Source organism: Thunnus thynnus, chromosome 4 (assembly GCF_963924715.1).
Source record: "Thunnus thynnus chromosome 4, fThuThy2.1, whole genome shotgun sequence".
NCBI lineage: Eukaryota > Metazoa > Chordata > Actinopteri > Scombriformes > Scombridae > Thunnus > Thunnus thynnus.
The window spans coordinates 8,197,327-8,218,078 of NC_089520.1; the positions used below are offsets into that span (position 1 = coordinate 8,197,327).

Below are 20,752 nucleotides of genomic sequence, written 5' to 3' on the forward strand. Positions count from 1 at the left end.
CTCTTATACATGAACGGGGCTGTTTAGAGATGTTGGTTTAGGGTTTTTTTCTGTTTCAAATGCACCTCCTGACATAAATTGGATTATCCAATCAGCTATGCCTGCTTGATGCTCAGGTTGTTGAGATTTTTGGTTTACATGCATCTTTGTAGAACCGTAATTCCAGTTTAAGGCCTTTGCATTTACAATATGTTCCTAACACAATGTAGACAGGCTGCAAAGTGAAAGCAGCATGTTAGCAGAGCAGCAGTAGCACTCATCTAGCATCTAGGACTGTATAATAATGTATAATAATAATGATTATTTTCATTATCAATTAATCTGTCAATTATTTATTTTCTCAACCATCCATTAATTGTTCGGTCCATAAGATGTCAGAAAATGGTGAAAAATGTGAATAACTATTTCCCAAAACCCAATGTGACATCTTTAAATATCTTGTTTTGTCCCAACCAACAGTCCACTCCACAAAGATCTTCAGTTTATTGTCAAAGAGGACTGAAGAAACCCCCCAAAAATTTCCTTTTCCATTCTAATTATAAACTTTAACACTCATTAATGTTACTTCTACACTTTTTCATTAACATATTGATAGTATGAGAATCATACCTCCCCCACCACCACAGTTGATTGCTGGAAAATAACCAGCGAGGTGTAGCCAAAGATAATTACCCATAAAGTATAAACATTTAGTGATGTATTTACAGTTTTGGGTCCTAAATCGACACAATGGCCCAGAAAAGTCAGAACTGCCTTGTTCTCTGGTACCACCCAAACCAACAATCCTGGACAGCCATTGACAAAGCGGTCGGCAGTGAAATGAAAAGACCAGAGATAAATGATGGGTTTGTACTGCTGTATGTGATCCAGAAATACAAATTATATCCACTGCAGTCTGATGTTGCTTTCCATCCATCACAGTAACAACAGGAACACTTTCTTCCCGAAATTGCGGTCACTAGCGTTGCAGTCCATCACGGCCTCCGTTTCATGGGTGTACTCTGATGCTCCTGGGCGTGTAAAACTGGAGGATCCAACCCCACTGACGTCATCTCGAGCAGAAGCAATCACGAAACTCAAACGAGCCTATGGAACATGGATTGGACCAAAATGTCTAGTTCAGCATTCATTAATTCGTCAAGTTTGTACGTCTTAAAACAACAGAAAATACTGTATTAACACGTCCATTTTGAACATCTTAAGGTGTTTAAAATTGGGTTCTACCACTTCAGTTTCTGAGGGGAAACCCTACATACAATCATTGCTAGAGAGGAAACAATTCCACACTCAACCTACCTTGTATGAATTAAGGTTAAGAAATAATATTGATTTACATCGACATTAATAACATCTGCATCCTCAGCCACCAGAGTTCAAAATTACCCGCACAAATTTATCCACCCCGCACAAATGGACTTTCAAAAGTATTAAATCACAGTTGCATACAAGACACGTGATAGGTACGTAACCCAAACGTACCCACTAGCAAGACCCCACCAAAGGCAGATGTACAGGCCTACAGAGCCCCTACGTCAAAAAGTGGTGGGTATGTTGACGTCAACCAATAGCATGGAAGCCTTAATGGTCCAAACGCCTTAGGAATTTCAGAATGGATGTGTTAACAGTATTTCATGTTGTCTTAAGACGTACAAATTTGACGTATTAATGCGGATGTTGAACTAGACGTTTTGGTCCAATCTGCGTTCCATACGAGCCCTTCAGAGCAGCGTGAGAACTGAGTTTTTGACTTGTTGGGCTCATTTTTCAAGGCGTTTACCTCAAGTTTTGCAACTTGACACTTAGAGTCAGGAATAGATGAATCAATGAAAGGACTCACAATCATCATGTTTGTCCCGTTTGCCCTCTTTTCTTTCTTTTTTTTTTCTTTTTTTTTCATGCATAGAAATGACAGCATAATAAAAGTGATACAGCAGAACAGCATGTCTTGGTGTCATTAAAGCCACAGTTTGAGTTATTTTTCATGTAAATTCTTAATTCAGCTGAAATTTATAAACAAGTAGCATGTTGATGTGTCGTTCAGATTTACTGTTTTCTAGAGACTGGACATAAACCTTCTTATAACACATCTTCTTTTAATGTCTGAGGAGAAATAATTGAACTGAACTGATGTCATGAACTGCGCAAACTGACAAAGGCCTCCAGGCTGTCTGTGAAGAATACGCTAGAATTATATATATATAAAAAGGGAAATATAAAATCATGGTGAAACCGGACTATTGTGTGATAACTTAGTTCAGTATAATGACTGGAAGCAGAAGGAAAGCCTGGCTCTTTCCAAAGTTCAGAAATACACCTACCAACATCTCTAAAGTTCAGTAATTACCATGTTTAATCTTAAAGGATAATTCTGGTGATTTTCTACATTTTTCTTATTGTCAACAAATCTCATATGCAATTAACTCATTCTAATTACAAGTATTGTGTGTGTATCCAAAGCCTGATATATCTTATTCCTCTCAGACCTCAGTTGTTGCCCAAAAACTATTAAAAACACATCAGTGAGCCACACTGCTGCACTGGCAGACATTAAACAATAATATGTACACAAAACCACAGTTTGTAGTTTTAGGGGGAGTTATGTGCTGGAACTATTTATTTCTGTTGCTCCCCAAGAAATCCTCCATTTCAGTTTGTGTCAATTTTTTTAAAGAGTTATGTTTAAATCCTTTAAACCCTTTTTTCTCTTTTTGTAAGATGTACTATAATTTTGACCTCTCTTCCTGTACTTGAGGGCTAGTACATAAATTTGTCAAATGTGATTCGGGGTAACCTGTGTCATGTAAAACCACACTTACTTATTAATATCTCCCTCATGTTCTTCCTCTTCCTCATTTTACAATGCATGTGTTTAAGGGATTAAAGGATATGCATGGCGATTTTCTATATTTCTGTTATTGTCAACATGTGCAGAGCCAAACCAACAATGAACTCATCCCACTTTAAGTATTCTGTATGTAACCAAAGCCTGATATATCTTATTCCTCAGTGCCATAGACCTTAGTTGTTGTCCAAAAGCTATTAAAAACACATCAGTGAGTCACATCGCTGCACAGGGTGACATGTTCCTCGGCCACAAGGAGTTCAGGCACGCTAGTTTGTTTAGAAATGTCTCCAAATACTAATAACAACGATCACGTTTTCAGTCTGCAGAGAGTATTTCTGTGTGTGTACTATACTGTACATTGTTAATTTCTCATAGAAATTCAGTACAAAGTCAAGAAATTGTGATATGTAGCACAACAAGCTTGTGAAGCTGACCCGGACCCTCTGGAGACTGAAAACGTGATCGCACTTATTAGTCTGTGGAGGCGTTTAGAAACAAACAAACGTGACTGTGGTTTTTGGGGCTAAGGAACATGTCGCCCAGAGCAACAGTGGCTCACTGATATGTATGAGGACAGAGGAATAAGATATATCAGGCTTTAGATACACACATGATAATTGTAAGCAGATGAATTTATTGTTGGTTTGGCTCTGCTCATTAGTCAGTATCCTTTAATGATCAATTTTCTCATCTCACTCTCAGAGAGAAAGCAAATGCTCCCAATTTATCCTAATGTCAAACTATTTCAACTATTCCTAATATGTTTTATATATTTTAGGTTGTTTTTAGGTCGGACTGTAAATATAGTATTTATATGGTAGCATAGTATTTATATCCCTTCACCATGTTAGTATCAGTAGAGTGAAAGTATCAAGTAGTAGAACTAGTCCCTCCAGGAAATCCCAATCTTGTAATTACTGGAATTAATGTAAATTCAACCGTTTATGAGCTTCAAATTTTGTCCAATCTTCAAAATATTTCTGAAAAACCCTTATTAGAAGCCTGTTTGCAGTTTGCAGAGAAGCTACAGTAAACAAAATAATTTTGGGCCACAATAATTATGACAAAACCGTGCAACATCCTGGAGATAGTGTATAAAGGTGCAACACTTCCCTGGTCTGCTGAAAACTGTTCTATCAAGATTTGCATCTTTAAAGAAATATTACTAAAACTCTTTTGTGTTTGGGCTGCATGTTTGGTTTGTATAATGTGTAAATCACTGAGGAGGGCACAGCAACACATTCTGGACACTCAGTCAAAGATTTGCTCAGATATGTTGATGAGAAACTATCCATGCTAACATGCTCTGGTTGTAATGTTCACATTTTATGGATTTGGCTGATCATTAAGGTGGTTTTCGCCTCCCAACTGGATTAAATCAAATAAACCATCTCAGATTAATCATTCTTGGAAACTCAGAACTGAACTGAATCAACCCAGTCGATGCTGGAGGAGGGTCGGCGCTGTCTGGTCATTACAGTTCTGTGTGCTGAATGGCTTCAGAGCAATCACAACTGAGCTAATCTTTTCAGGAGATGTCGTTTACAAAATTGAAGGGATTCAGGTGTCCAGATTCTTGATCAGCAATCGTTGCAGAGATCTACTGCTTGTTGTCCAGTCCGAGTCACCATGTAGGCAACCTGCAAAGACAACTCTGGAAAGTTATCACAGCAGGAAAACTTCTGTTCCAGATAATAAGGTAAACAGCAGAGTTGTAAAGGCCCTGATAGACTCTGAAAAGGACATAAACAGAAGACACAGTTCTTTTTATATTACATGGTTTGCCTGCGCAGTTTGCATAACTTGCTCCTTTTTTTTGACATGATCCCTGCCTCTGGGACCAAACTACCAAAACAACATGGAGGAAAGCCTACTCCTTCCTTCATCTGGGCATTCCTGCCTTTATGACCCAACAATAGACGGTTATTGTGGGTCTCATTATTAGTGAAATGGTCAAACAAATATTCATGTGATCATAAGCAGCAAAGCCCTGATCCATAGTGATACAGGGTCAAACACGACTGATTCCAGAAACATATATCCTGTTTTCAATCTGCTAAAACTTAAATATTACCGAAACACACATGCAGTGGCCCTTTATTGTTGTGATTATGCTGTAAATATCTCTGCTTTGCTGTCATCGTCCCATAGTGACGAGTGAGAAGTAATGGGGGTGATGTTACAAATTTTGCCGCTTCCAGTGGGTCTTCACCATCAGAGCCGCTGTACCTTCACTGGTGCTTATTAGTCACCTGCAGCCCTGTTCAGCAGCAGAGATTTATCTTACCTAAGTATTCCAGGCCATGATGAGGATGGCTGGTTTTTCATCTGCATATTTATACCTGGTGGATCGGCGTGTCCTAGAAGTCGGGTTGCAGCTCTGAGAGAAGAGAAAAAGAGAAAGAGAAAATTTTAGGGTTCAGACAGTTCACACTTTAGTTCCAATGCTGATCCAGATATTTGAACACAGCTAAAACAGCTGACAGAATATATTGAACTTATGATGTGATGTGGCACACAACAAAGGTCCCCTGGCCAGAATGAAACCATAGAGGTTGCAGTTATGTGATATGCACCTTAACCATGGAAGATATCAGGGAACTCAATTTTCATGTTTTTAGCCACACAAGTGATGTGGCTGTATGGATAGCAATGTCCCTGTCCACATACACTAGTGTGCTTTTGGTCTGGGTCTGTTTTTTTCTGGTTTGGGCCCCTTAGTTCCAATGAAGGAATATCTTAACCCAACATGACAATGCCCCTGTGAACAAAGTCAGGTGTATAAAGAAATGGTTTTCTCAGTTTGGTGTAAAAAAACTTACTGGTTTGCACAGAACCATGATCTCAACCCTATCCAACATCTTTAGGATGACCTGGAATGCCAACTGCAAGCCGGGACTTATCACCCAACATCAGTGTTTCAAAATCTGGAGGCTGAGTGGAGGCTGTTATAGCAGCAGATTAATACTGATGGTTTTTGACTCATATTTTTTACCATAATTTATGGCTGCAAAGGTAGATTGTCTATATATGCATGTTTTGTTTTTTTGCCATTTAGTGTATCATAGGTGGATGACACTGACTGATCATATTGTTGAAAAGCACAGCACCAACCTGATACATCTGAAAAGCGATGTTCTGGTTTAACAGTTGTAGGATGAAGGGAAGCTTGTATTTGTATTTGTGTTTGTGTGACTTTTTTTTGGGAACGTACCGGAGCACAGGTGTTGCCTTCTTTGACACACAGGTTCAGCTTGCAGTGCAGGTAGACTTGTCCATTTTGCCCATAGAACTCGAACATGTTAAAGGAGAAGTAACTGGATGTTCCGTCTCCGTTGCGCTCCACTTGCACAGTTTTGTCAGCAGCGTTCGCACAGCTGCTCAGAAACAGGAAAACACACATCACACATCACAAGCTGCAGAACGAGTTGGAATTTGTGTTTTTCTGAAATGTGTAAATATCCCAAAGTCTTCTGTGGAAATCCACTATTAATGTCCTATATATTTGCTTTACATGTAGAACTAGAATATAAAACAACTTAAGTTTTGCATGTTGGCACCTCTGACCATTCAGCACTTACTCGGTGTGAGTGATGTTAATGAGCACATAGTGACAACCGAACAATCTGAACAACAGAGTCAAAGGTTTATTCACCCTGAGCCATCTCATCCAGACATTTCTTGCCCACAGAAAGCCTCTTAGCTAACAGCACCAGTGACAATGTAAGATTTTGGGGCTCTTAAATAAAACTGACTACAGAAAACTCAGCGTCCACAGACTGGGTAACAACCTCTTTGTGTCTCTCACCCATCAATGATGAGATCATATCTCAGACTCGCATCGGGTGATGGTTCGCTGGTTGCATAGCAGGATTGCGTCACCAAAGAAATGATTTCACTATCCAGCCCGTCCGTCTCCAGCGCAAACCAGACCTTCTGGTCCAGGTGGAGCTCGGTGTTCGAATCCACAAGCTGTGTACGGCCGGCGTCGGTGTACGCCTTCATGGTCAGAGTGTAATTCCAAACTCCAGATGTAACATACTGGATCACAGTGCTGGACACACACACACACTTACTTCAGTTATCTTATATTCACAAACTACAAAGATCTCTAAACCAACAGAACTACATTCACCCTCCTGTCAGAGTGTCACAATACAGTCAGCTACATTTATGTTATTTTTGAAAGTTTAAATATTTACGTTAAATGTCTAAAATATTTTCAGCTGCAAATTAATGATAATTTTAAGTGATTCTTATTTCAACAAACCAAATGGTATTTGGATTTTTTTTGTCGTTTTATCCTATAAAATATGTGTGTAAAATGGATTATATGTTTAAAGTGCTTTTAAAGGGGGCTAGCAGAAGAAATCATACATGGTCCTGTTCAGAAGTTTGCTGTAGCAGGGTGGTTTTATTGTGTATGCCAGCATCAGTATGATGTGGCATACAGTTGACAATGATGAAATCAAGGGGAAGAGGAAGTGGTAGGAAGCTGTTCCCAGGCGCTACTTGATTAACACTAGGTGAACAATTTTCACATATGGATTCAAAATTTTAGATCAATAGCAGCAGGATATAATGAAGAATGGTATTCTTATTATTAAGTCTGCATTGGTTAAATGTGTGTTCTTCATCGATATGATTTTGATTAGGAGAAAATTAGAGGGAGGAGTTTGAATCTGGAGAAAAGAATCTGGTTCACGATGCATATTATCACATTTTTTGTGTTGCAGTATGCTGTGCCACAATACATCGTTAAACCCCTGCAGATGACCCACCTGCTGTTGGCACTATTGACTTTGATGCCCACTGAGAAATCGATTTTTATCTCTGGTATAACAAAGGGGCAAGTGAAATCCATCAGTTCCTGTTTGGTGGTCTCCACGATTATGCCATTCTTGTTGACAATGTTGCCGTTTTCATCCAGCTGCAGGGTCACAAGGAGTCAAGACATTTTTTAGACATTCACAGATCAGCAACATTAAAAGAAACCCAGGTGGTCACAGGTCAGAGCTGCAACTATAGAATGATTAAACACTACAAAGGAGATCTGGCCGCTTGTTGAGAGTCAATAAGTAGAGGATAGACACCCACCCTGACCATCGTCCCACAGGGGTTGGTTTTGCTGTCGAAGCCTATGGTCACCATGTGGGTCACATTGTCTATCTCAGCTCTGCAGGTCTTGTCATAGAGGTGTAAGTCAGAGTATTGGATGCCTTTGTCCCCCAGGAGACAACCAACCAGATTAATCGACCGAGAGGTCTCATTGCAGACCGCCTCACCTGAACACACACAAGTGAAAGTAAAACATACATGCAACATTCACAAAAAAAATTACGTTGCAACCTTATGAGTGCATTTTGGATTGTGAAGCCAGCAGTTGGTTCTAATCAAATTCTTCGGTTACATACATATAGTACAAGTGAAACACAACAGCTGTATTGGTTAAAATGGAGCATTTCTGTTTCAACAGACAGGCGTGAACCTGAATCCTATTTTGATAACAAAAAATTAATGGTATGTTAAGCTCTAGTCACACCAGAGAAGGGCACATCAAAGTTCACCCATGTGTCTTTGCAAAATAGGTGATGCTAGAAGTTTACTGGCATCGTAAATACTCACAGGGCTAGTAGATATACGACTGTAGCTGGACATACTCGCTAGTAAGCCAGGATCATGCTAAAGACAGACAGTCACGATAGCTCTCTGAACTACTCAGACAGTTCTCACAGTTTATTCAGGGTACGTATTTCTACCATCAATTGCTGTCTCATAACTGTCTATGAACCATTGTCCCTTTGAGGAGCAGTTTATACTCATATAGAGGATGTTAAATGAAAGGGGAGCCACAATAGCTTTCTCTCTTTTGGACTCTCCAGTTTGATTGCTGTTGGTTGATGGCGCAAATTTGCAGAGTAAAGCAAAGTTCTGCACAGAATTACTTCGCCACAACAAGCATATTCACTGATTGCAGTGAGCTCATTTAAATGAATTGATTTGATAGAAAATGTTGGCACTTTTAATGCTGGTGTGACGCTCAAGGCCTTAAGAGTTCTTTTGAAAACGTTTCTTTTGAACATTTCTCTGATTCTGGAGTTGTTCTGAGGGCATAAATAATATCACCTATTACTAATGTAATTCCTTGAATTAAACCATGTGAAGTACAACCAAAGAACCATGAAATAGGGAAGAGGAAAGAAGAGGCATTTACGGTAATTTAAAGGTACTGTACCACACTTAAGTATTTATATTTTATACTACTTTTACTTTTCAAAGGGAAATATTGTATGTTTTACTTTACTGCCAGACATAGTTACAAGTTACTTCACAAATTAGGATTATTCACACAAAACATCAGTTTACTAAATATTTTGCAATGTTATTAATTAAACTACCCAAAAGCATATAATGTAGTTAAAATAGATCTGGACCAGCTTGATAACGCCCCAAGCTGACAGACGTGGGATGTGAGGAACATCAATGAGACAGAGTTTTTTTATCCTGTTAGTGGAGATGGTGCAACTGAACAAGTTAGCTAGTTTAGTGTGAAGCTACCTCGTTAAAATGTAGTAGTTGGTGTTGACTTTTACACTCAGACTTGAGTTCAGCTCGTGCAACAGGCAGCAGGACGCTTTGTTGTGTTAAAGCTGTCTCACCTAAAGTGTTTTGAGATCTGTATGTGGAGGCAAATATGGCCCGACAGTGGCAACGGGTTTCACTGGTGTGGATGTCCTGACCGCAGAACTCATGAGCACTGCAGAAACGATCTTGACAAAGGGACTCAGCTGCACAGAGAGACACAGAGAGAGATGTTACAGGCTGAAGGAAAACCAGCAGAACAACACATGAAACTGATACTGCTTCCTCTTTATAAAGTCAAATTAAACTTCTTTTTTGTTCAGAAATTAGTATAAATATCCTTAGTATTTGATTTTTGTACTCAAGCAACCTGTCATTGCTTGATGTCATGCTTACTAATGCTTTATAGATCAATAATAAGGCAACTTTTATAATCCATAAATGTTATTGAATCCTGTTTGAATAGTAAAATGTTCTAAGCTCTAGTCACACCACAGCAAAGTTCACCCACGTGTCCTTGCAAAATAGGTGGTGCTAGACCCGAGAGGTCTGCAGTTGTAAATAGGCTGTTTATACATGGAGCTCTTTTCCACATGGTAAGCGGTCGATTTGGAAGCATCTTCCTGATGGACTGAAGCGCTAACTAAAAAGAAGTGGCAACCCAAATGTTGTTGATCTATAAAGCATTAGTAAATGATTTATTAACCATTAATAAAGCCATTAAGCCAGTTGTTTACTAATTTATTACTGCTTATGTAATTATTTATTCTGTTTGTGCACCCTTATGGTGCATCATACTGGGTAGTTAGTAAATTGTTCCTCATTACTTCATGATTATCTTATGATTAGGAGAAACCCAGATTTTTCACTGTATGCTGATGATTTGCTCCTGTACATTTCAAATCCAGTAACCTCTTTACCTGCAATTCCACATACTATTGATGTTTTTGGTAAAATATCAGGGTACAAACTCACATCTTCACAAGAGAATTACTCCTAACTACTGCTGTGGCCAAAAACCTCCCATATTCCTGAGAAACTACAATACTCTGCCAAGGGCTCCCTAAAACAATTCATACAATCTGGAAGCGTTTCTGGATCACATAAAATCCTATTTTTGTTGAGGTCTTGTTACAGTGGGGTTGTATTGTGTAGGTAGTTCGTTTTTTCAGTGCATTGAAGAAAAGTCTTACAGCATATAGCTTTTGTCCTCCAGCCCGTTGGTGTATTACTGCTGTACAGGCTGCAGGCTCTGACGTAGGCCTCCAGAAACTGACAGTCTAGACCGTCCACTGCAGGATATTTGCATAAAGTGTTGGAACAGGCAGTTGTGTAGGGCTGTGGGTCTACGTGGCTGTGGCAGGCAGTGAAGGGCGCCTCCTTCAGGAGATTACAGCTGTTCCAGTGATGCAGACAGGGGAAAGTGGGAGATGGAATAATGAGCAGCAAATTTTTATCAAGATAAACTACAAGACAAAGGCATTTTATTATAATATTATTATTTATTATTATTATTTTTAATTTTAACAGCATTGTGTTATGTTTTATTTAATCATTGTGAAGTAAGGGGCTCAATGTAGCCTCCTCCGACCTCCAGTTCAAAAACGAAAAGTCAGGTCATCCAGTAAAAAGGTTGAACCTGGTTCATCGTTTGCCACAACAAAATTAAATATTGTGGCAATATTGTGTCAGCCAATCAAATCAATTTAGCTTTACCAAGATGGAAGATAAAATTATTAAATATTATAAACCGCTGTGCAGTGTGTGTGATAAACCTTCCAACCACATTAAAAGATAACTGGATACTGCCATCCAAGATGGCGCCCTATTCATTCCAATGAAGGCTGCTCACCATCAAGCAGCAACCTAATGGCCATCAGGGGGCGACTCTACTGGCTGCAAAAAGAAGTCTGATTGTATGGAAGTCTATGAGAAAATGACCCTATTTCTCTCTTCTTGATTTATTATCTCAGTAAACTGTTTCCTAGTGAATTTATGGTCTCAATTGCTAGTTTCAAGTCTTCTTCAATACAACATGATGTTCATTTTGTAAATTATGGCCCCATTTAGAGTAAAATAGACAATAAAACAGCATATGCTTTAGGGCGTGGCTACATTCTGATTGACAAGTTGCTACCACGGCGACAACGTTGCTTACATAATGTAACCATTGCGTATAGGTGTAGCTGCTGCTATTTCACAGCGTGTTTTCAGTTCACTTAAGTTAATTGCAACATTGTGGTTGCCTAAAAACAGTCTTGATCAGCGTTTGGTTGTAATAAAAGAACCATCAATGAGTTGGATGATCAGTTTTTCCAGTGAGTACATTTTGTTTTAATGGTTTTAGGCCTGTTTTTTGCTAGCGAAAATTAACATTAGGTGTTTGTGGCACACAGAAAAATCTATTAATTGTATTATAGACTTCCTGTTTGTGATGATTGTGAACGGGGAAAAAAGGAATTTTTGGCCAGTGGGTGTCATGTGGTCCTGCGATGCCGAGTGTGGCCCTAAAAATCTTGTGTAGGGCTGGTTGATATGGCCAAAAAATCTTGATATACTGTATATATAATGGTTTTGGTTTTTCTTAAGCTGGACATTGATTCACAACTTTAATCACTTTTGTTTGACTGCAAAAAGCAGGACTGATACATCATATATTTTTAGACAGTTGTGCAAGAATAATAAAAGACCTGGCTGTCATCATTATGCATAAAATACAGGTTATCCCACACAGCTGTTGACTCAGATGTTACCACATGCTTCTACTAAGTAGAGTACAAAATCTACTCTAAATCTCCTCAAACTCTAAATCCAGTTTAATAATAAGTTTCAGCACAGACAGAGCAGATACCAGCAGAGTGCTGCTAGCTAGCATTAGCTACCCGGCAGGTAGAGACAGACAAACCAAGTAGAATCTGGAAACTGCTTAGTTGACTCCCAGAGCTTCAATTCTCATAACTAGAGATGATACTGTACCTCGTCAACAAACGCAAACCAACCCCCCCGGAACAAATCTCACTCCAAGCTGAAGTCAAAAGTTGGCAGCTCTGTGTAATCATTAAATTCACTCAGAACAGCTAATGTAGCAGCTACCATCTAAGTTACTTTTTAATTTAAAATAAACTTTTTGTGCATATTGTAATAACTCAATTCTCACAACTTTTACACATCAGGTAAAAAGAAAAAAACTAATTGATCAAACTAATATGATATATCGCCCAGCCCTACATCCGTGTTAGTTTTTTATGCTGTGCTGTTTGGTCTGAACAAGCGGTAAGCCTAAAAACAGGATGGAGTTTATGCCAGCAGACCTGAAACTGTTTGTCATACAGATTTGCGTCAACTCTAAGTGTAATGACCTCTTTTACCCAAATAAAAAGGTTGATTATCTGAGTTTAGGTGTGTTGAGCTTTCGATTGCATCTCTGCTCACATCAGGAACATCGGTGTTTTATTTGTGTTCAGGTGTGTCTCTGCTCACCGTCCAGTCATTATTTGGCATCTGACCGTACTATTAGAGGGATCTTCGTGTTGCACCTCACAGCTAGAGGATGAAAAACAGCAGAGGATCAAGACCATAAACCAACACACAGAGTACCCAAACAAACTGCTTTATACAAGAACCCCACAGTAAGTGAACTTCAGCGGGACATTCATGTTATGATGGAGCTCTTACTCTGTGGGGCTGTAGTCAGAAGCCTTCTCCTCACTGAACGACCTGTTGGAGTTTCCACACAAACCCTCCACAGGGGGAACTTGTCCACGTGGTCCTGGCCAGGTTCAGGAGAGAACAAGTAGATAAGAGTCAGATCAATAAACTGGCATCACAAAGAAAAGCAGTCCTTCATTGATTAAAAACAGTCACAACAGCCACTTTTAAAGATAAAATTGAGGAGAAATTTGTAAGTCTGGTAGTATATTGCCCTTGTCAACAACCTTCCATCTCTTTTGCAGCTTTTTGCACAGTGTCTCCAACAATGAATATGTACATATTCGCACTTGTGTCCTTGTGGGAGTTGTAATGTCATGGGCATTGTTAAATAGGACCGTCACATGTAATGATCTGTTTGAAATCAAAACTCTCAGTGTATAAACACAACAGGCTGCAGCTTGCACACCAGCATAGGGCGGGTCTGTCTGATGCCGTTTTGTTGCCTTAGGCTATTTTGGTTCTCTTTGCTAACGCAAAATGGACAAAACTAGCTGACTAACAAGTTCAGCCATGCTGAACAGATTATCATAATACCAAAAGTAATGTGTGGAAGCAATTTGGATTCGACACCATAAATGATTAAATTGTGGATAAAAGTTTGGCTGTTTTCTACCTTTGAAAAATGCAACTGTCTTAACAGTGACATTGTCTTGTCTCTTGAGTGATGCAGCAGAGGCACCGCAAACAACATTAATTCTAGAACATACACTCATCGAGCACTTTATCAGGAATACCTTCAGTGCTTCTTGTCATAGATTCTCCAAGTCTGTAGACCTCTGATGGAGGGCCATTCTTCCAAAAGAAACTCATTTGGTGTTTTGATGATGGTGGTGGAGAGACCTGGTGTTGGCATGATCATATCAGCTGAGTAATATATATAAAAATATAAAATATAATATAATGTGTCCGGTCAACTAAATGTTAAACAGGAATGAAGCAGGTGATGCTAATGAAAGTGTGACTGTCAACAAATGGAGCATTTTGTTACTTTAGTCCCCGAGGTAACGAGATGCTCCATTTGTTGACACACACTGGTCTTCATACTTGCACACAGCACAAAAACTACCACAATTATTATGTAATTGCGGCTGATGCATGGATATGGTGCATGCCTCAGCACCAACATATTAGGTAACGTGTTTTTAAAAACAAGAAAAACAAAGATATATAAGAAAAAAACAACACATATACTGTACAATGGGAGAATTTGGACTGATAAGTTATTGCTCTTCACCACCATCATCAAAACACTAACTGAGAGAATATCTTTTGGAAGAATGATGTTCATCTTATCAAGCAAAGGGTCCACAGAGTTGGAGAATCTGTGACAAGGAGCACTGAGTCTGTTCTGGATGCTCATGGTGGAAGAGCAGCGTCAATCCAAACAAAATGCAGCACAACACACTACACCCATAATAAAGATGCAGACATATTTTAGCAGAGAGGGAGACTCAGCAAGAGAAGCTAGAGTTTAGAACAGTTTAGCAACTGTTAATAGACCCTTGCTCAAAAATAATGTGTGTGTGTGTTTGTGGCCTAGGTGGATTGTCCGGGAGCATGGGAGCAGCTGGAGAAGTGTTTGCAGCCAATTGGCTCAAATGTTTGTCGTCTTTGTGTTTTATATCCAAGTCTGAAATAGTTTCAACATGTAACTACCCCTAAATCCATGAACTGTGGTTTTTACATTTCTGTTTGTGTTTTTTAAACAAACGAGAGACAACATGTTAACCAGTGAGCTTCAAGGTGTTTGAAGGTATATTTGTGAACTTTTGACAGGGTCAGCTTTATGATAAGCTAGGCTAATCATATCCTGACTCCACACAGTCTGTTCCTTCATGAATCCCTCCAGGATTTGGTTTTCTGTACCTTTAATGTGTATCTGTGCAGTGGAGCCATCAAAGAAGACAGTCATCAAGTATTTCAAGTGGGACATCTTTGCAGTCACTCCGTCCTGGTCCTTCGAGAGCTCCACACCGTGAACCAGCTGAGCCGTGGCATTGAGCGTCATCTTTACGTTGTCCACCTGCATCACAGCAGAGGTGATAAGAGAGAGCTATGATTAATAAGCGATTAAATAATTCAACTACTCCTGCTGCCTCTCACCGTGTAAAAATCTAAGAGCTACAAGCTACACTTTCTGCTCAATCATTGACTGAATCTGGTGTTTCATTTTCCACTTTTTGCTTTTAAAAAATGATCAAGCCCACATACAGTACATTTGGCTAATTAGACTTCTCCTTGTGGAAATGTGTGCATGTGCAAATAGCAAACAGTCTTGATGGTGCTGACCATGGAGTGGACTGACTGCCAGGGAGTAGAAACCAGAGGAAGCTATTGTAATAACTGTGTTGTGATTCGCAGTATCCACTTTTTGTATAAACTCACTCTGCCAGAATATAAACTACTCCACAAAGGAGGTTTCCTCTTGGCTGCATCCTGACTGCATAATGTGGGTGAGATTTTCCAGTTGTTTCAGAGACGTTTGGATTGAGCCCCCCAAATATGCCATCAGAATGGGAGTCTCAGATGCTGTTAGACTTTCTGACAGGTTCGTTACAAGCTTACTGAGGCCTTGAATTCTTCACAATAAAGGAGACATTCTTTCTATCTACAGACGATCAAAGAACAGGAAACACAGAGATGAGTTTATACAGTTGCAGGAGCAGAACAGAGACCAGAAATTAATTTATCTACAGTCCACATAATTATTTATTTGTTGTCAGTAGCGTGAAAAACACAACAGCCTTGCCAACAATCCTGCAAGGCTGAGCACAAGAGGATTTTATATTGACACGTTACAACTGTGGCACTGTCATGTCAAATCAATGGATGACAGATGAAGAAAACACCAGATCCAAAACCTGCTCTTTGATGATAAAAAATCAGGAGTCAGAGGTCCAAGCAGCAAAGTGTTCTTTAATGCTGGCAATAAAGGAGAGCAAATTAGTGCATACAAGATGAACCAGATTGCTCTGAAGGTTCTTGCCTTCAGGGCATAGTTTTTATACCCTTGGGTCGGCACAGGTCACACCTATTGTTATCTTCGTCACTCGTTGTTGGTCAAAACTCTTCAAGACAGGTCTTGAGCTGTCGTGGATATGTACTGTCATATTCAATTCTATCTGGTTATGTCCATTTTTTTTATATAAGTATTGGGGATCATTTTACACCCTTATTGCCAAGTTGTCTTCTGGCCTTAATATTTATTCTTGTCACTTTACACCCTTATTTCTTGATCTTCTCCAGGGTGTATTTTTAAAAAAAGGTGAAGACTTTAATGCAGACCCAAGCAAAGTGACATGTAATACAAACACTCTCAAACTTCTCCATTGTATGATTCTTTTACCGTGCTTCTATACGTATATCGTGATTAAATGTGATTTATGAGATTACAAATACATCATCAATAAGATTTTAACACACTAGCACTTATTGCTTATAAGATTTATGAAATCAATCTGCATAGCTTACTTTGTCTTTAAGCACACCAATGACACTAAATGAAAATACCCCACAGCACCATCTTACCAGAACTCTCCCGCCTTGTTCCAGATTAATATTGACACCTGGCCCGTCCAGTTGCAGGACCACACTGTCCAAAAAACTAACATCTGTACGGCGTCGTTCCTTGAAGGTTGCGTGTACTTTTAAATCTGGGATTGATTTGGTCTCCATCAGAGTGTACGCACACCGGTCCTGGACAGAGTTAAGATGGCCGTGAATATCGATGACAGTGGGGCCTGTCACAGTGCACAGGACGCACCTGGTGTAGGTGGGGAGGGACAAATATATATATACAATTAACATAATCAGCAAAATGACAGATTTGTTAAAGACACATGGTTTTATATTGATGATTCACACAAACTGAAAACCCTGAAAATAGGGATTGAACATACGGTTTGTCGCTAATACAGGCTATTTTATTAAGTCTTTATTTGTATAGGGACAAGTATATAGCATGACCTTATGCCACATACCACAGCATTTATAGCTGAAGCTAGTTTGCAGTGCCCGTCCCTAGATGGGCTTTTAAAATACATAAAAGTCAACAGTAAAATACATATGAAACTGCACAAGACTCAACAATACATATAAATACATTTAAGCACAAAACACCTGAGAAGTACCACGAGGTCACTGAACACCTGGGGAGCCTTGTTATTTAGGCATCTATTGATGAGTTAAAGGTTAGTTTAATAATGGCAGAGGTGTGATCTTATTGGTTTCCTGTCCAAGGCTTGATTTTTTTTTTGTGACCAAGAAGTAACACAATAATATGGAGTGTAAATTGCAAATGAAGCAGACTAATTATGTTTTATTGACACAGTAATCATGTGGGCCCCACCGCCAGCGAGGTAAAGTTTAGGGGTCAGGTCCATTGTCAGTGGCAGCACACATTTTCAGAGGACGAGGCGTGTTGCGCCTTGACTATGAAAACTGGCTCTTGGGGTGTTGAATATCATCCCTCTGGTGAAGAAGCCAGATGTGGTGGAGCAATACCAACCAGATACCTGTGCACACATCATTGGCTGGAATCAAATTCCTGAATAGGCTCTGGAGGGCTCTCTGTTTCTGGATTTGCCCAAAGTTAGAGGCACCAGGCAGGTGTGGGGATACTCAAGAGCCCCCAGATGAGCAACACTGTAGGGGCTAAGATTAGTTGCCTCTATGCAGCTGCATAATTTATAGAAAAAGGCTCTGACTGTTGGATCTTTGCACTGAGCAGCAGTTTGGGGTATCCAACTTTCTTGTAGTCTCTGGGTGAGTTCCTGTAGAGTGGGAACCATCTAGGGACTCCATAGATCTGCTGGGAGTTGTCAACCGTTTCCCAGACAGTATAAACTCCCATTATTTGGTTGAATATCTTCTGTCATTCACTCAACCAAACCCACTTTCTTTTTATTTTAGGAGATAAGTCTTTGGTTTGATCCTAATGATGATATTTCTCTCACATCAGTTACTGAAACCTTTTCATATCTAATATCATCTAATATACAGCAAACATATTTACTGGTTGTCTCCTTGGCACAAGTCCATGGCACCACAGGTACTAAAATGGACGGCTGCGGTCAGGTAGAGCAGTAAGCGGAGCATCTTGGAGGAGGCCACTCAGAGAGCTGGAAGAGACACCGAATCACAACCATCACAATGTTAATTGGTCAAGTGTACTGTTATACAAGAATAACGGCTCCAACTGTCAATTAAGTCTCAATGTGCTTACACACTAAACAACATACGTCCACAGGGCAACTCTGAAGTCTCTCACCTAAGACATACACTATATTACATTAATATTCTGGTACTTTCACATGTCTGAATAAGCACCCCAGTCACTTTTACATGTCACAATATATGTTACAAAACTCTGAAGGAGACTATTTTATGTTGTGGGGGATATTCTCATGTCAGATCAGTTTTTACATTTCATTCTATTTTATTTAATTTCTTTGCCCTCATAGTAAGCAAAAGAGTTTAAAATACAAGACTAATATTATGTTTTAGGTCTTAAACAAGAAGTTCCAAGGCTGTGAGTTATGGTTGATAGCTCTGATGCTAGTAAGTGGACCTTTGTGCTTAGATTATCTGCATCAAATATTGTTTCTAAAGGTCAAGAATGAACATCCATAGTCATAAGAAGTTCCAAGTTTCTGCAAAAGTGCAAATTTTGGGCTCAACTGAAATTCAGGACTCTGACTTCACCTTCTTTGAAAGGAGATAGATCGTATTCGCTTTTACAACAGCCAAGTGGGTAGTACCGTACTATAACCATACCTCAATTGGCTGTTTATGAATGAGTGACATATTCTCTATTGAATACACTTGATCAATTATATGTTTACATGGAGCCCTTTCACTGCCTGGCTATCTGTCACGGGTCAATTTAGCAACCCAGAAAAGATGTCAGTGTTTGTGTATTATTATTATTAGCGTGAATGCTGACGAGCTTCTTCAAATGACCTTAAAATTGGCGGGTTTTTTTCCACCTTTAATTGATGAATCAAGGAAATAGCCCCAGTTTGAAGTTGTGAGCAATTTCATTTATTTGGTCTTCACAATAGATGTGACAGGGACCTTAAAGAGAGGCTGAACTGAGGGGCTGCATAAAGGGCCAGTATAAGATAAATAAGGAGGTTTTTTTTAACTGTAAATCATGCAAAGATATTCCAGTAGAGCCCCAGGATATAAATATAGAACTGGAAATGTGCATAATGGGCATGGGATGCATAGCATTCATTACTTGTCATCTATAGCAGCACTCTGGTGATTCAGTAATGAACTTTCATGAAGTTTGGTGACTTGTGAGGCAAAGATGTATAAATATTCTCTGATATGGGTCACACTGTCAAATGCAGAAAAGTGCAAAGAATGTTCTGAAGGTGCAAAAATGCAGACACGCAATGAACCCAAAAAAAGGCTTTGACCAGCAGATACTCTGGAAGCAGATACAGTGTTTCGGGTTTAGTGATCTTCCCTCAGGCAGTATCAAGAGGAATGCAATAATGTGTTTCTTACGCACCAATTAGAGAGAGCCAGCGGTACTTTCCTGTTGTTCATAAATTAAAGTCAGAAACGAAAGCTCTTGCAGTATGTTTAAAAGTTAAACTATGTAGGTACATTTCATCCAGTACAAACATTCGATCTACATGATTAAACCATAGGTCCACATCATACAATACAAAATATAAACATTCTGTTTGTAAAACATTAAAAGTAGCATTTGAGAATACTTAACAGTATACACAGGTTAAATAACTAAAGTGTTTAGTCAAAGACCACCAAAAAGAGCAGGAAAGATGAACAGGAACACTATTTCAAATAGTAAATGCAATATATTATATAATAAGTTGACTTTGGTTATTTCAATCAAATTAATTTAAGTGAATTGATCAAAAGATGAGAAATCATCTCTGGTGGATATGTTCTCCCCATGAACAGTTAACTGAACTTAATCTGTCAAACTGATGGAGTTCACCTTTAAAGACAAAGAAAATCTGATTCCAGTGATGTTTTAATTTCCTGAAGCTATTTGTGACTCTGATGAACAAACACAGTGTAAAAAGGTCAGCTGAAGTGCTTCCTTATTTTTGTGTTCACTTCACTAACTTTGGTTTGTGTCCGCAGTGTTTGCTGCCGACTGACCAAGCTCACACTTTGGTATGTATTTTTCTTTTTTTACGAGCTCTGTTTATCCTGCTGTGTGAAGAACACTGCAGATGTACAGAGAAGAAGAAATGAGACAGCGTCTTACCCTCAGGAGATGGAGCGTGATGCCAATGTCCCTGTGGATGATTCTGCAGCTCTTGTGAGATTTGTGGTTTATGTCTCTGGGTGTGGAGGAATTTGCTCTCTCCCTCTCTCTCTCTGTCTCTCTCTCTCTCTGTGTCCTGTGTGACTGGCTGATGAGATAGATTTATTCATCTTATCTAACTGACTGTGTCACGTGTATTCAGCACATTATAAGAGACTGCTCAAGACTATATATAAATATGATGTTATATGGAGAATGCATATTGGAATGCATATTGGTGTCAGGGTGTCACTTGGGTGTGGTTGCTCTGAAGTGTAAAACACGACCTTTCAAAAGTACCAGAAAACAATGACAATATGACA

General features: G+C 39.2%; 1 protein-coding gene across 1 annotated transcript; it reads right to left on the reverse strand.

The window, feature by feature from the left end:
• Positions 1-47: 47 nt before the first annotated feature.
• Positions 48-20,508, reverse strand: LOC137181060 (uromodulin-like). Its single transcript, XM_067586413.1, has 14 exons — positions 20,391-20,508; positions 18,153-18,258; positions 16,667-16,901; positions 15,005-15,161; positions 13,103-13,196; positions 12,908-12,970; positions 10,621-10,823; positions 9,505-9,633; positions 7,943-8,130; positions 7,627-7,775; positions 6,654-6,899; positions 6,060-6,222; positions 5,133-5,225; positions 48-4,485 (listed from the first exon to the last, which is right to left on the reverse strand). The coding sequence occupies exons 2-13, from the start codon at positions 18,233-18,235 to the stop codon at positions 5,133-5,135; spliced, it is 1,803 nt and encodes a 600-aa protein (XP_067442514.1). The 5' UTR covers positions 18,236-18,258; positions 20,391-20,508; the 3' UTR covers positions 48-4,485.
• Positions 20,509-20,752: the final 244 nt, after the last annotated feature.

Excerpts from the sequence above, each read along its gene's own strand:
- LOC137181060 (XM_067586413.1), bottom strand. The coding sequence starts at position 18,235 with ATGCTCCGCTTACTGCTCTACCTGACCGCAGCCGTCCATTTTAGTACC. Across the intron at positions 13,197-15,004 it reads TGCACAGATACACATTAAAG|GACCACGTGGACAAGTTCCC; the intron begins GTACAGAAAACC and ends GAACCTGGCCAG. Across the intron at positions 9,634-10,620 it reads GAGGACAAAAGCTATATGCT|CTGAGTCCCTTTGTCAAGAT; the intron begins GTAAGACTTTTC and ends CTCTCTGTGCAG.